Here is a 14,803-nt window from a genome sequence, read left to right on the forward strand (position 1 = left end):
ATTTTCTACGCCTAAAACAGACTAGAAAATGAAGAACGAGACGGGCCTCCCAGCCTGTCCCCTTCCACGTCACTCACACTTTTTTAGACCTGGCATGAGCAGGGAAAAGTCGCAGATTGCGGTACAAATAGCCTAATATAGCTGTATTTCTGGATAATAAATGAACCCCATAGATTTTAATGTAAACAAAAATAGCCATTTCTCTAATCTTTAGTGCAGGTTATATATGGTTGCCAAATGTGTTATGCTTTAATGTAGATGAAAATTATACACATTAAATCATGGAAAATATATGAAGCAAACAGGAGCAGCAGCACAGCCGTCCAGCCAGTAGTAGTAGCAGTCCACAATTCTCCCCCACTTCTGAACAGATTATTATGGAGGACAAAGAGGTTGACATTGTAGACTTGTAATGGTCTGGTTTGAGGTTTCCCCAATGCTACACTGAGTCGCCTGGACACCGTCGAGATGTCATCATGTGTTGCTGCTCTCCGGCGGGAATGGTCAGGCGTGGTACACCGCAATGGAAAATAAGTCCGGAGAGTCATGCTTCTTTACTGGAGGGACTCAACTGCAAAACAATCCAGTCAATGCACTGAGCTTTTCCAGGATCACCTCTGATAGCAGAAGGTTTTGTACTGTGGAAAGGCCTGAGCTGGATGTCCCTCTCTTTCTTAGATAGTTGGTACCCTGGTCAAAAGGCTGGTGATGCAGTGTCTGTAAAAGAGTATCCCCATCTCAACATCTTGTTCTGGTCACTTGTGCAGTCTGGCAGTTTCTCCTTCTAAACACTGGTCCCTATCTGCAGACAAACAGGGGCTCTGACTGATCTACTTTTATACAGTTTCTAACTGGAATATGCAGTCGTTGCCGAACCACTTATTGGATTCCACTACTTTTAGGGACTGATGGCGTGCCCTCAGTCTCAATGGAAGATACCTAGTTGCCAATATTTCTAAAAAAAACAGCCATCCCTGACTTGTACTCTCATATGTCGGCAAGGGCAGACTGGCTATTGACCCCACAGGGAAGATTCCCCGTGGGCCACCTGAACCCCCCCACACACAGCCACTGGCTGGGTACATACTTATCTAACACTGCCCTGAGAAGTTCTGCTAGGGCTGCATCTTGCGCTGCACTGTGGCATTTGGTTCTGCTGGGGCAGTATATTGTGCTGCACTGTGGTACATTATTTAGTTTTGCAAGGGAAGGATATTGTGCTGTACTTTGGTATTTGCTTCTGCTGGGGCAGTATATTGTGCTCTACTGTGGTATTTGGTTCTGCTGCAGAACCAAATATCAATATGTTGCACACTATACTGTGGTATATCCTGACGCACTGACACTAATTATATCACCTACTCAGTACTAAGGAAATCCTGAACACATGACCGTCAGGTGGGCCCTGAGGACTAGAGTTGAGGAACCCTGCTATAACGTACGCTATTACCATGGAGGACAGTTTGGGAGCATGTTATTATGGGGGACTATCTGTCGGGCTCTACCACAGTATTGGGGGTAGCAGCAGGATAACAGTGTTGAGTCACCAGGAAGGGAGGATGATAGTAAAGTGAGGAATCTACAAATTTTTTCTATAAAACTCTGCAGAGACGAGATGCGGCTGAAAGAAGGTTTCATGGCGATCTTATCTCCGAATGAAGATGTTGAGGAAAGTCTACATCACAGGAGATGTCACTGGATGTAAAAGGTTTGTGCTGCTCTATTCTCCTGTATATTTTGCAGTGATGTACGTATGTATAGTATGTAATGTCTAAACAAATATCTGTTTCATGGTAGGGTTGGGGGGGGAGGGTGGCTATAGAATTTGGCCCACACTGCCGCAGCCCGGCCCCAGACTTCAGGCCACACTGTGCGTGTTCTGAATTCTGGGGTCTCACACCCATCTACTAGTAATGTCCCGAACTATTCGCCGGCGAATAGTTCCCGGCGAACATGGCTTGTTCGCGTTCGCCACTGCGGGCGAACATATGCGATGTTTGGTCCGCCCCCTATACATCATCATTGAGTAAACTTTGACCCTGTACCTCACAGTCAGCAGACACATTCCAGCCAATCAGCAGCAGACCCTCCCCCCCAGACCCTCCCACCTCCTGGACAGCATCCATTTTAGATTCATTCGGAAACTGCAGTCACAGTGAGAGGAGGGAGAGTGTAGCTGCTGCTGATTCAATAGGGAAAGCGTTAGCTAGGGCATTGTTCTGTGTCCACAGACTCATCTGCGTCCTGACAGCACCCCAAAAAGCCCTTTTCAGGGCTGGTACATGAGCCTAAAAAATCCCCATCAATTCCAATACAAAGCAAGTACAGAGCTCAGAACTAAATTATTTCAGGATGTCGTTAATTCGACAATGATTAATCAATTCGACACACGTTCCCAGAGAGGGGACGTAACAGGGATTAAACTGATGAGAATAGTACTACAGAAAATACCACTCATATCGGGTGTGACAGCAAATTGCACGGCGCAGATGCAGTGACCGTGGCGTGGATTCAAACAAAGGGGAGGGAGACAGCGTTTTTTTAACCATCTCCCCGTTCGAAAAATCAATTTAATAAATGGACCCCAGATTGGGGATGTCACGTAACAGGGATTAAACTGATGAGAATAGCACTACAGAAAATACCACTTATATCGGGTGTGACAGTAAATTGCACGGCGCAGACGCAGTGACCGTGGTGTGGATTCAAACAAAGGGGAGGGAGCCAGCGTTTTTTTTAACCATCTCCACATTCGAAAAATCAATTCAATTCACCTTTCGGGGACCCTTGGTGTTGTACGTGGCTGGGTGGAGGAAGAAACCTTCAATGACAACAACGGGACATGGCTAGCTTGGTATCCAACCTTGTGCAAATAGGAAGTTCGCAGTGTTTGCGGTGCATTAAAAGGGGAGTTTGGTCTGTCAATGTCTGTGAAGTGGGCGTAACCCTTACACTACCTGATCGATACAACATCATACCTGATCGTATACACACACTGGATGTTTTAAACCACGTTGTTCCAAAAAATTTAGGATTGTTAGGTGATTTATGCCCTTTATGGATTAAAATCCAACTCTGCGTCAACTATGTAATTTTCCATGGGAGTTTTGCCATGGATCACCCTCCGGCATGCCACAGTCCAGGTGTTAGTCCCCTTGAAACAACTTTTCCATCACTACTGTGGCTAGAAAGATTTGGTTTCCCCGATTCGCCCGTTCGCGAACATTTGCAGAAATTCGCATTCTCCGTTCGCGAACGGAAAATTTTATGTTCGCGACATCTCTACCATCTACTACAATATCTGTACTCAGAGAGGTATCACTGTATTATATGTGGTGTTACATAGGACTGCAAGTGACATCTAATACATTATATGTAAAAGGGGTGTGGCCAGCATCACATGACCTGCAAGAGGACGTACAGCTGAGCACCGAGTGCCCAGCTTGATGCTCAGACCTCGCCTGGTTGCTGGGGGAACTGGGTCCCGCCCCCAATCACCAAGGAGACGAGGACACTGTGCGCGTCTTCGCTCCTGAACAGAAACGGGATGCCGGCGGCGCTGAGGAGAGTGAGCTCCCCGGCGTCTCGTGACAAGCTAACTATGGTTTATGGAACTCATCAGCACAAGTGACCAGGAGTAGCTTTCCGAGTGCCTGGACACAACTAGACAATTAAGGCCCAGAATTGTCTTTATCACTAACTAAACCTTCCTGGTAGTAGTGAAAAACCTAAACCTTTCTAGAAGAGTTTCCTTCCAAAGAATGAAGCAGATGTGTTTTTTTTAGTGGAACTTCCTTAAAGGATAACTCCTAGATAAATAGTTATCAGCATCCTTAGTGCCAATGTGCTGTAAAGTGAACATTTGATTACCACCAGGATCCTTACCTGTAAAGAGTGTACTCAAAAGGGACAACTCCTTCATAGACATCTGCCATTACCTGACAATAGGATTGCCATTGAACTTTTTATGCTTACAAAAAGCTTCCCATTAATGAACTGTACCAACTGCCCAGAGACTATCGATTGTCAGTAAATGTTCAACTGGTTTACAACTACCGACTCCTCATTCTTACTACCACTACTCTCAACATTTGTACCTAACGGTGCTGGTGTCACAAACCAGGGGCCCAACTGCCACAAGCACCCTAAACATCACCACCATCAAGGGCACCTCAACTTCCATCTGGCTGGTGTTTGCTGCAACAGAGAGTGCCCCAGAGGATTTCATGCTGTCTTCCCATCCACTGAACTGCCGGCTCCAAGGGACAACAAAATCATCTGGATTCTATTTCTTTTAGCCGTCAGCATGATGTCAATGGGGGTCAATTTTCTGGACTTCTGCCTGAGGGGGGATATCACCACTTCTCGAGTCCTTACTGCTACCTTTAGAAAGGAGTTAGCTGGCAATACCATTCTACATGCGTCTTCTTGCCACCCTCCTCATACAATATAAAATATTCCTAAGGGAGAACTAATCAGGGCTCGTTGCAATTACTCAGATCTGATTTCATTCACACAAGAAGCCACTAGCATAACCAACAGATTGTTATTCACATAAGCACATTTCCGTTTCTAAAAAGGCAGTGTTGGCTATGGATAGAAAATCCCTTGTGTTTCCTCCAACAAAGTCCCCAAGTCAGTATACCCACTCATCTCAGCCTAAACAATCAGTTACCACCTTTGTCACACAATACAGTGAGGAGTTTTCTGATATATGTAAAATAATTAATAAATACTTACCCTCACTGGCCTGTGCTCAACAGTGGATGGACATAGTAAAGAAGGGTATAAAATGTGTAGAACAGAGAGTTCCTACTTTAGGGAATATAATAAGCCCTAGTCTTTACCAAAATAAAAAAAAATACAAAACAAACTTGGCTTATAAATAAGGGCAGATACAAATGTAATCACAAAAATGTATATGTTGTGACCATACTAAGATCAACAAATGTTTTAAATCCACTGCAAATAATGAGTATGCTATTCAGTCCTATTTAAATTGTAATACTAAATTTGCGGTGTATTTAATTACCTATGAGGCATGTAACCTGCAGTATGTCGGGTGCACTACAAATGAAATCAAGTCTAGGATTCGGAAACACATTTCCGATCTCCCCACTATGAAAGCCGCAATGTGTCTGCGGCAAGTCTACACTTTGCTGTAGTTCATGGAGGTGATACATCTAGACTAGTGGTACAAGGAATTGAGAGAGTAGGGATTCCTGCAAAGGGGGGGGGGGGGGGCATAGAAGGAAGTTGTTGAATAGGGAAGCACTTTGGATTTTTCTGCTAGATTCTCGACAACCCAATGGCTTAAATAAAATGCACAATTTAATACTACAATACTAGGAGGATGTCTTTTGCTTTTTTATGTGCATTTTATTGAGGTTACGTACTCATTTGTGTTTTTCAATGTTTAGTCTTTATATTTTTTTGCACTAGTTTGTATTGCAAATTTTTTTACTTTTTGGGTGATGTCATTTTGTTACTGATTGTGCCTTGTGTGTTTCCGTGGGCCATGTGATTTAATGATTGCATAGCCAGCTGATTGGGGAACATATAAGATGCAAACATTTGAAGGTTTTATATGTCATGAGGAAGGACCGCAATTGTTTTATGGTCTGAAACGCGTTGACGAAAATGTCCTGTATATGAAGATTTTAACCGTGAATAAAGTATATTTTCCTGCTATGATACGGAGCTGGATCTTTTCTCTTCAGCCGTTATAGAATATTTATGGAAAATACATCTGTTTGGTTGCCAGCAAAAAATATACATAGTAGGTGTTGGAAAATGTTGAACATCTCGTATCTAGCATATGCTGTGAAGATACAAGATGTGCAGCACCTGAAACTACAGATACTGGAACCCTGTGCTAGCATTTCTCCTGCGGTGTTGCTATCAGTGTGTGAAGAGTGGGAGGAGAGGGTTGCATTGACAATCCAACACAACGGGCAGCACATTGAACACATTTTATAAGTGGTCAGAAACTTGTAAATAACTCATGAAAGAATAAAGTTACGTTAAAACCAAGCACACCATTGTTTTTCTTGTGAAATTCCCATTAAGTTTGATGTTTCACATGACCCTCTTCCTAAAAACAAAAGTTGGATTCAAAATGGTCAACTTCAAAATGGCCGCCATGGTCACCACCCATCTTGAAAACTTTCCCACCTCACATATACTAATGTGCCACCACAAACAGGAAGTTAATATCACCAACCATTCCCATTTTATTAAGGTGTATCCATATAAATGGCCCACCCTGTATTACTTTGGACAGAAAAGGTTATAAACTGTATGTGTTGTAATAGTCTTCAAATGCAATGATGTATGATGTGTATTATGCCTAAAATGGTTGTTCTTACCAGAAGAGGCTTTGTTCTCACTAGCATCATGGTTTCAGTTTATAATGGAGCCATAACAGCTATGCCAGATTAATTTTCAAATGGATATTGACAGGTTTCCATCAAAATTAATTTTTGCCAGGCTCAATAAACAGTTTTAGTCCTAAAACCTCAACATAACTATTATAATATAATAAGGGCATTCTGAGATAGTTTTTTCGTCACATATTGTACTTCATGACACTGGTAAAATGAAGTAAAAAAAAAAAACTTTTTTATTTATAAAAAAAATACCAAATTTACCAGAAATTTTTATAAAATTGCAAATTTCTAAGTTTCAATTTCTTCTATAATACATAGTAATACCTCCAAAAATAGTTATTACTTTAAAAAAGGTATACATATTAGGTATCGCCGCGTCCGTATCGACCTGCCTCTATAAACATATCACATGACCTAACCCCTCAGATGAACACCGTAAAAAATAAAAACTGCGCTAAATAAACCATTTTTTTTGTCACCTTACACCACAAAAAGTGTAATAGCAAGCGATCAAAAAGTCACACGCACCCCAAAATAGTGCCAATAAAACCGTCATCTCATCAAGGAAAAATCATATCCCTACCTAAGGTAATCGCCCAAAAACTGAAAAAATTATGGCTCTCAGACTATGGAAACACTAAAACATGATTTTTTTTGCTTCAAAAATGAAATCATTGTGTAAAACTTACATAAATAAAAAAAAGTATACATATTAGGTATCGCCGCGTCCGTATTGACCGGCTCTATAAAAATATCACATGACATAACCTCTCAGATGAACACCGTAAAAAATAAAAAATAAAAACTGTGCTAAATAAAAAAAATTTGGTCACATTACATCACAAAAAGTCAAAAAGTACAACAGCAAGAGATCAAAAAAGTGTTTGCCCACCAAAATAGTACCAATCTAACCGTCACCTCATCCCGCAAAAAAATGAGCCCCTACCTGAGACAATCTCCCCAAAAATTTAAAAAACTATGGCTCAGAATATGGAGACACTAAAACATCATTTTATTTTTTTTTTAAAAAGCTGTTATTGTGTAAAACTTACATAAATAAAAAAAAGTATACATATTTGGTATCGCCGCGTTCGTATTGACCGGCTCTATAAAAATATCACATGACCTAACCTCTCAGATGAACACCGTAAAAAATAAAAAATAAAAACTGTGCTAAATAAACAATTTTTTGGTCACCTTACATCACAAAAAGTGCAATAGCAAGCGATCAAAAAGTCATATGCACCCCAAAATAGTGCCAATCAAACCGTCATCTCATCCAGGAAAAATCATACCCTACCCAAAGTAATCGACCAAAAACTGAAAAAATTATGGCTCTCAGACAATGGAAACACTAAAACATGATTTTTTTTGCTTCAAAAATGAAATCATGGTGTAAAACTTACATAAATAAAAAAAAGTATACATATTAGGTATCGCCGCATCCATGACAACCTGGTCTATAAAGATATCACATGATCTAACCTGTTAGATGAATGTTGTAAATAACAAAAAATAAAAACGGTGCCAAAACAGCTATTTCTTGTTATCTTGCCTCACAAAAAGTGTAATATAGAGCAACCAAAAATCATATGTACCCTAAACTAGTACCAACAATACTGCCACCCTATCCCGTAGTTTCTAAAATGGGTTCACTTTTTGGGAGTTTCCACTCTAGGGGTACATCAGGGGGGCTTCAAATGGGACATGGTGTAAAAAAAAACCTGTCCAGCAAAATCTGCCTTCCAAAAACCGTATGGCATTCCTTTCCTTCTGCGCCCTGCCGTGTGCCGTACAGCTGTTTACGACCACATATGGTGTGTTTCGGTAAACTACAGAATCAGGGCCATAAATATTGAGTTTTGTTTGGCTTTTAACCCTTGCTTTGTTACGGGGAAAACTTGATTAAAATTGAAAATTTGCCCAAAAATCTAAATTCTGAAATTTAATCTCCATTTGCCAACAACTCTTGTAGAACACCTAAAGGGTTAACGACGTTTGTAAAATCTGTTTTGAATACCTTGAGGGGTGTAGTTTCTTAGATGGGGTCACTTTTATGGAGTTTCCACTCTAGGGTTTCATCAGGGGGGCTTCAAATGGGACATGGTGTCAAAAAAAACAGTCCAGCAAAACCTACCTTCCAAAAAACGTATGGCATTCCTTTCCTTCAGCGCCCTGCCGTGTGCCCGTACAGCGGTTTACGACCACATATGGGGTGTTTCTGTAAACTACAGAATCAGGGCCATACATATTGAGTTTAGTTTGGCTGTTAACCCTTGCTTTATAACTGGAAAAAAAATTATGGAAAATCTACCAAAAAAGTGAAATTTTGAAATTGTATCTCTATTTTCCATTAATTCTTGTGGAACACCTAAAGGGTTAACAAAGTTTGTAAAATCAGTTTTGAATACCTTGAGGGGTGTAGTTTATAAAATGTGGTCATTTTTAGGTGGTTTCTTATTATGTAAGCCTCACAAAGTGACTTCAGACCTGAACTGGTCCCTAAAAATTGGGTTTTTGAAAATTTCTGAAAAATTTCAAGATTTGCTTCTAAACTTCTAAGCCTTGTAACATCCCCAAAAAATAAAATACCATCCCAAAATAATCCAAACATGAAGTAGACATATAGGGAATGTAAAGTAATAACTATTTTTGGAGGTATTACTATGTGTTATAGAAGTAGAGAAATTGAAACTTTTGTAAAACATTTTGGTAAATTTGGTATTTTTTTATAAATAAAAATGAATTTTTTTTACTTCATTTTACCAGTGTCATGAAGTACAATATGTGCCGAAAAAAATAATCTCAGAATGCCTTGGATAAGTCAAAGCGTTTTAAAGTTATCTGCACTTAAAGTGACACTGATCAGATTTGCAAAAAATGGCCTGGTCCTTAAGGTGAAATAGGGCTGAGTCCTTAAGGGGTTAATATTATAATGGATGCTGTTAATTTTTTTTTTTTTTTTTTTAAGTTCCTATTTGCCAAATGTTACAAATTAAGTTAAGTCTAATGGCAAACCATTTTCCACATAAAATATGTCCTATATCATTTTGGACAAGCATATACATTTGGATATACAATTTAAATTCATCTTATGAATCTAGATGTACAGCAATAAATGTATTGGGTAGGGACACTATCAAAGCTAAACCAACAAACAAAGGGTAAAATGCAGCTGAATTCTTATTACAAACATAAACTTTTTACATACCTCTTCCAGATAGCAGCTGGCAGGATCCATACAAGCTATAAACGGATAAGATAAATATTAATGGAAGCATAGTGAGATCTCCCGGTGGCACTGTCTGCACTCTCTCCCTGCATAAAATCTCTTTGGAACTGTGTCTAAGGTTTCATTTATTTGCCTGCTGAAGTTTTTTCCCCCCTTGGCTGAAGGTCAGGATTGGCTATAATGCTATAAAACACTAATTCCATCCACATCCTATCCAAAAATCTTGTTTTCCTTTGGGACAGTAAACTAGAGTTGAAGAGCTAGCAACGGTACTCAGTATGAAAGAAAATGATATATGTTGAGGAAACCTCTATTCAGCAGGCATTAGATAAAGGGATTTGTTCTCTAGGACCAAACTGTTTTTGTAACTGTGCCTCTATTACTTTAATAATTTATTATATTCCCCCAAGTACCTGGTTTTCCAGTTTGTTCTCAAAAGACTGTTACTAGCAGCAGGTATTGGGATAAGTAATAGTAGGCATGGTGGTAGTCCTCACTCTTGCAATCCCTGGACGGTGCAGGGCCTCAGGACTTTTTGGGGCTTCTGTCTGGTAGTGGCTGGGGTTCCCTTAATGTTAGGTAGATGGTAGATGTTAGGTAGGATTTGTCGAATAACTGTGTATAGGCAGTAGCAATGATGTTAATAATTCTCCCTGACTCTCCCTCTAGATACACTTTGCAATCATCCCAAATAACCACAGATGTGCAATTCTGTTTTCATTAACACTTTCTACAATGCCCAGTCTGTGGAGTGCAGGTCCTTAGATTTGGATGGACAGTCCATCTCAAAAGTGTGGCAGATGCCGGAGGCAATTAACCCATTCCATGAGCAGTAAAGTCTATTGCCATAAACGAGTAACTTACTGTCTGTCTCAACTCTCAACCATTTCAAGATGTATATTCTTTTTTCTCTTAGGAGTATTCTCCCAATTCATTTGCTTTTCTCGCAGCTTTCAGTCTCAGAGATGAAGGTTCCCTGGACTAAGCCCAGTTGTGAGCAGATCGCACATGTTTTTACGCTAAGCCTGCTCAGCAAGTCCAACCTGTCTCCCGACAACCAAACTAAGGACTGCTGATGTTAACTGTTTGTTGCCTATAAACAACCATTTGGGATTTACAGTGCACAAGAAAAAATGTACTATAATCATGCTTTGGCAGTAAATCACACTAACTCTTTAGCAGTGATCCACTACAATATTAAAGGGGTTGTCCCACTAATATAAATGTATCCCACCCAAAAGATATTGCTGTTATATCACTTTCCACAAACACCATCATTTCTTAAAACTGCCTTACTTGAAAGTTATTAGCCTAACATTGCACCCTGTGGAAAATCTGTTTTGATATTCAGTTGCTGTAGGTTACGTCCTACATTGGAGCTTTGTAATGCCAGATTTAGAAACTATAATTTTTTCAAGGGGTTTGGTGAGTTTCACATGATCTGCTGATTTGAGGAGTGGTATACATCTCACTGCCCAAAGACACGTGAAATAACAGGAAATAATATTAAGCATAGGGGATAAGAGAAAACTGCAAATTAGGTAAATCTGAAAAAAAAACTAATCAAGTAGGAATGGGAGCTACAGCCTCTTTATATATTTACGGATAGATAAATAGAGTAGTTTTTTTTAATAACATTTTCCATGTAGATAATACTGTTGAAAGGTACATGAAAAAAGTATACATATACTATAATCATGACTTTTATTGAATTTTCTAAATTAGTATTCACATGGCCATCACATACAGTGGGATGCGAAAGTTTGGGCAACCTTGTTAATCGTCATGATTTTCCTGTATAAATCGTTGGTTGTTACGATAAAAAAATGTCAGTTAAATATATCATATAGGAGACACACACAGTGATATCTGAGAAGTGAAATGAAGTTTATTGGATTTACAGAAAGTGTGCTATAATTGTGTAAACAAAGTTAGGCAGGTGCATAAATGTGGGCACTGTTGTCATTTTATTGATTCCAAAACCTTTAGAAATAATTATTGGAACTCAAATTGGCTTGGTAAGCTCAGTGACCCTTGACCTACATACACAGGTGAATCCAATTATGAGAAAGAGTATTTAAGGGGGTCAATTGTAAGTTTCCCTCCTCTTTTAATTTTCTCTGAAGAGTAGCAACATGGGGGTCTCAAAACAACTCTCAAATGACCTGAAGACAAAGATTGTTCACCATCATGGTTTAGGGTAAGGATACAGAAAGCTGTCTCAGAGATTTCCGCTGTCTGTTTCCACAGTTAGGAACATATTGAGGAAATGGAAGACCACAGGCTCAGTTCAAGTTAAGGCTCGAAGTGGCAGACCAAGAAAAATCTCGGATAGACAAAAGCGACGAATGGTGAGAACAGTCAGAGTCAACCCACAGACCAGCACCAAAGACCTACAACATCATCTTGCTACAGATGGAGTCACTGTGCATCGTTCAACCATTCGGCACACTTTACACAAGGAGATGCTGTATGCGAGAGTGATGCAGAGGAAGCCTTTTCTCCACCCACAGCACAAAAAGTGCCGCTTGAGGTGGGCTAAAGCACATTTGGACAAGTCAGCTTCATTTTGGAATAAGGTGCTGTGGACTGATGAAACTAAAATTGAGTTATTTGGCCATAACAAGGGGCATTATGCATGGAGGAAAAAGACCACAGCATTCCAAGAAAAACACCTGCTACCTACAGTAAAATATGGTGGTGGTTCCATCATGCTGTGGGGCTTTGTGGCCAGTGCAGGGACTGGTAATCTTGTCAAAGTTAAGGGACGCATGGATTCCACTCAGTATCAGCAGATTCTGGAGACCAATGTCCAGGAATCAGTGACAAAGCTGAAGCTGTGCCGGGGCTGGATCTTTCAACAAGACAACGACCCTAAACACTGCTCAAAATCCACTAAGGCATTTACAAGTACAACGTTCTGGAATGGCCATCTCAGTCCCCAGACCTGAATATAATTGAAAATCTGTGGTGTGACTTAAAGAGAGCTGTCCATGCTCGGAAACCATCAAACCTGAATGAACTAAAGATGTTTTGTAAAGAGGAATGGTCCAAAATACCTTCAACCAGAATCCAGACTCTCATTGGAACCTACAGGAAGCGTTTAGAGGCTGTAATTTCTGCAAAAGGAGGATCTACTAAATATTGATTTCATTTCTTTTTTGTGGTGCCCAAATTTATGCACCTGCCTAATTTTGTTTAAACAATTATAGCACACTTTCTGTAAATCCAATAAACTTCATTTCACTTCTCAAATATCACTGTGTGTGTCTCCTATATGATATATCTAACTGACATTTTTTATCGTAACAACCAACGATTTATACAGGAAAATCATGACGATTAACAAGGTTGCCCAAACTTTTGCATCCCACTGTATAAATACAACTATGTAATGACGCAGATTGTTCACCTATAGCAGTCAGATTTTCCAAGTACTAACCATTTCTGTTGGTACACAGAAAGCCCCAGGAGTTAGGGTCCATTCACACTCCCATGGTGTATTTCTGATCTGCAAATTGCGGATCCGCAATACACCCAGCCAGCACCCTCCATAGAACTGCCTATTCTTGCCCGCCAGACAAGAATAGGACATGTTCTATTTTTTTGCAGAGCTGCAGCCCGGAAGTTCGGGGCCACACTCCTGAAATGCGGATGCGGAGAGCACATAGTGTGCTCTCTGCATCCCGTTCTGCCTCATTGAGAATAAATGGGTCCACACCCGTTCCTAATATTACGATACGCATGCGGACCCATTTGCAGATGTGTGAATGGACCCTTACAGTAGGGCAAAATTGAAAAACAATCAGACAGTTGCAAGCGACATACTGTATATGAAGCACATATCAACACTTACAAACAACAATGTACTGAAACAAATTCAGTGACAGATGATTGGAACTAATGATGATTGATGGTAATGAAGGAGATGGTAGTCCGGCAATGCAAGTCTGTGCAGTGCAGGGGAGAAGACTTGTTGTGTTACAGCTCCTGCAAAGTTAGACCCAAGTTTGGAGAACCGTAACCTCTGAGCCTACAATTACTGTGGAAGTAACCCTACTACTAAAGTACTCCAGAGAGATGGAGAGAGTAGACATCTAAGAAGGTCTAGAATTCACAAGGCCATGCAAGGTATTGTGCTCATTTAAGGCAGAAAGACTATACTCCTTTGGAAGAGATTATTGCTAAAACATCCTTCCACAGTTTAAGATGGATTTGCCACCCGTTTCCGAATTTCTGCACCCCGCAGTCCGGGGATTGCAAAAGGACTTCATTAGAACCTTGTTGCATTCATGTGATTCTGCTGAGAGACTGCAAAGTGTTATATTAGAAACAAATAAGAGTACTATAACCATCATCATTACTGCTGTACTACTCCACAATGCTGTGGAGGCCGGAGTGAGTCATACCCTGGGACAGGTGCTACCCACGCCCAGGGTTGCGCGCCCTATGTCCATCAGGGTCTCCTCCAGCAGCTATGTTACTGGCTCCAACCCCCACTTCTCCTCTGCTGCCTCTTCCTCCACTTCCACCTCCAGTAGCAGTCAGCCATCAGTTGCTAGCTGGAAGCAGTTTAGCACTGCTGTGGGTAAGCGTCAACAGGCCCTGCTGAAGTTATTCTGTTTAATAGACAAACCGCACACTGCCGCAGAGCTGTGGCAGGGTATAAGGGACAAGACCGAGCTGTGGCTCTTGCCACTCAACCTACAACCAGGCAGGGTTGTGTCTGACAATCGCCGTAACTTGGTGGTGGCTTTGGAGCTCAACAACCTAACACACATCCCATGCCTAGCCCACGTCTTAAACTTAGTGGTTCAGCGGTTTATCAAAACCTTCCCAAATTTGCCAGATCTACTAGTCAAGGTGGGCCGCGTGTGTGCCCATTTCCGCAAGTCGTCCACAGCTTCAGCCAGTCTGTCAACGCTGCAGCAGCGCTTGCAGCTTCCAGCTCACTGACTGTTGTGTGACGTGAGCATTTGCTGGAACTCTACCTTCCACATGTTGGCCAGGCTTTGTGAGCAGCAGAGGGCAGTTGCAACATGGTCTTCGCGTTTCGAGTCAACTGCCACTATTCACAAGCGAGGAGTGGGCATTGATGTTTTAAAAAACTTTGATGAATCCACACAGATGGTTAGTGGCCATAACGCTATTATCAGCGTAACCATCCCACTGCCGTGTCTAC

At 40.9% G+C, this 14,803-nt stretch overlaps 1 protein-coding gene across 1 annotated transcript in view; it reads right to left on the minus strand.

The window, feature by feature from the left end:
- Nucleotides 1-9,700, minus strand: part of LOC122929708 (cartilage oligomeric matrix protein) — a 139,224-nt gene extending 129,524 nt beyond the window's left edge. Inside the window, exon 1 of the mRNA XM_044283371.1 lies at nucleotides 9,601-9,700. Within this exon, the coding sequence (XP_044139306.1) occupies nucleotides 9,601-9,670 (70 nt within the window). The 5' untranslated portion in view covers nucleotides 9,671-9,700. The remainder of the gene's footprint in view (nucleotides 1-9,600) is intronic.
- Nucleotides 9,701-14,803: the final 5,103 nt, after the last annotated feature.

This window comes from Bufo gargarizans, chromosome 1 (genome assembly GCF_014858855.1).
Source record: "Bufo gargarizans isolate SCDJY-AF-19 chromosome 1, ASM1485885v1, whole genome shotgun sequence".
NCBI lineage: Eukaryota > Metazoa > Chordata > Amphibia > Anura > Bufonidae > Bufo > Bufo gargarizans.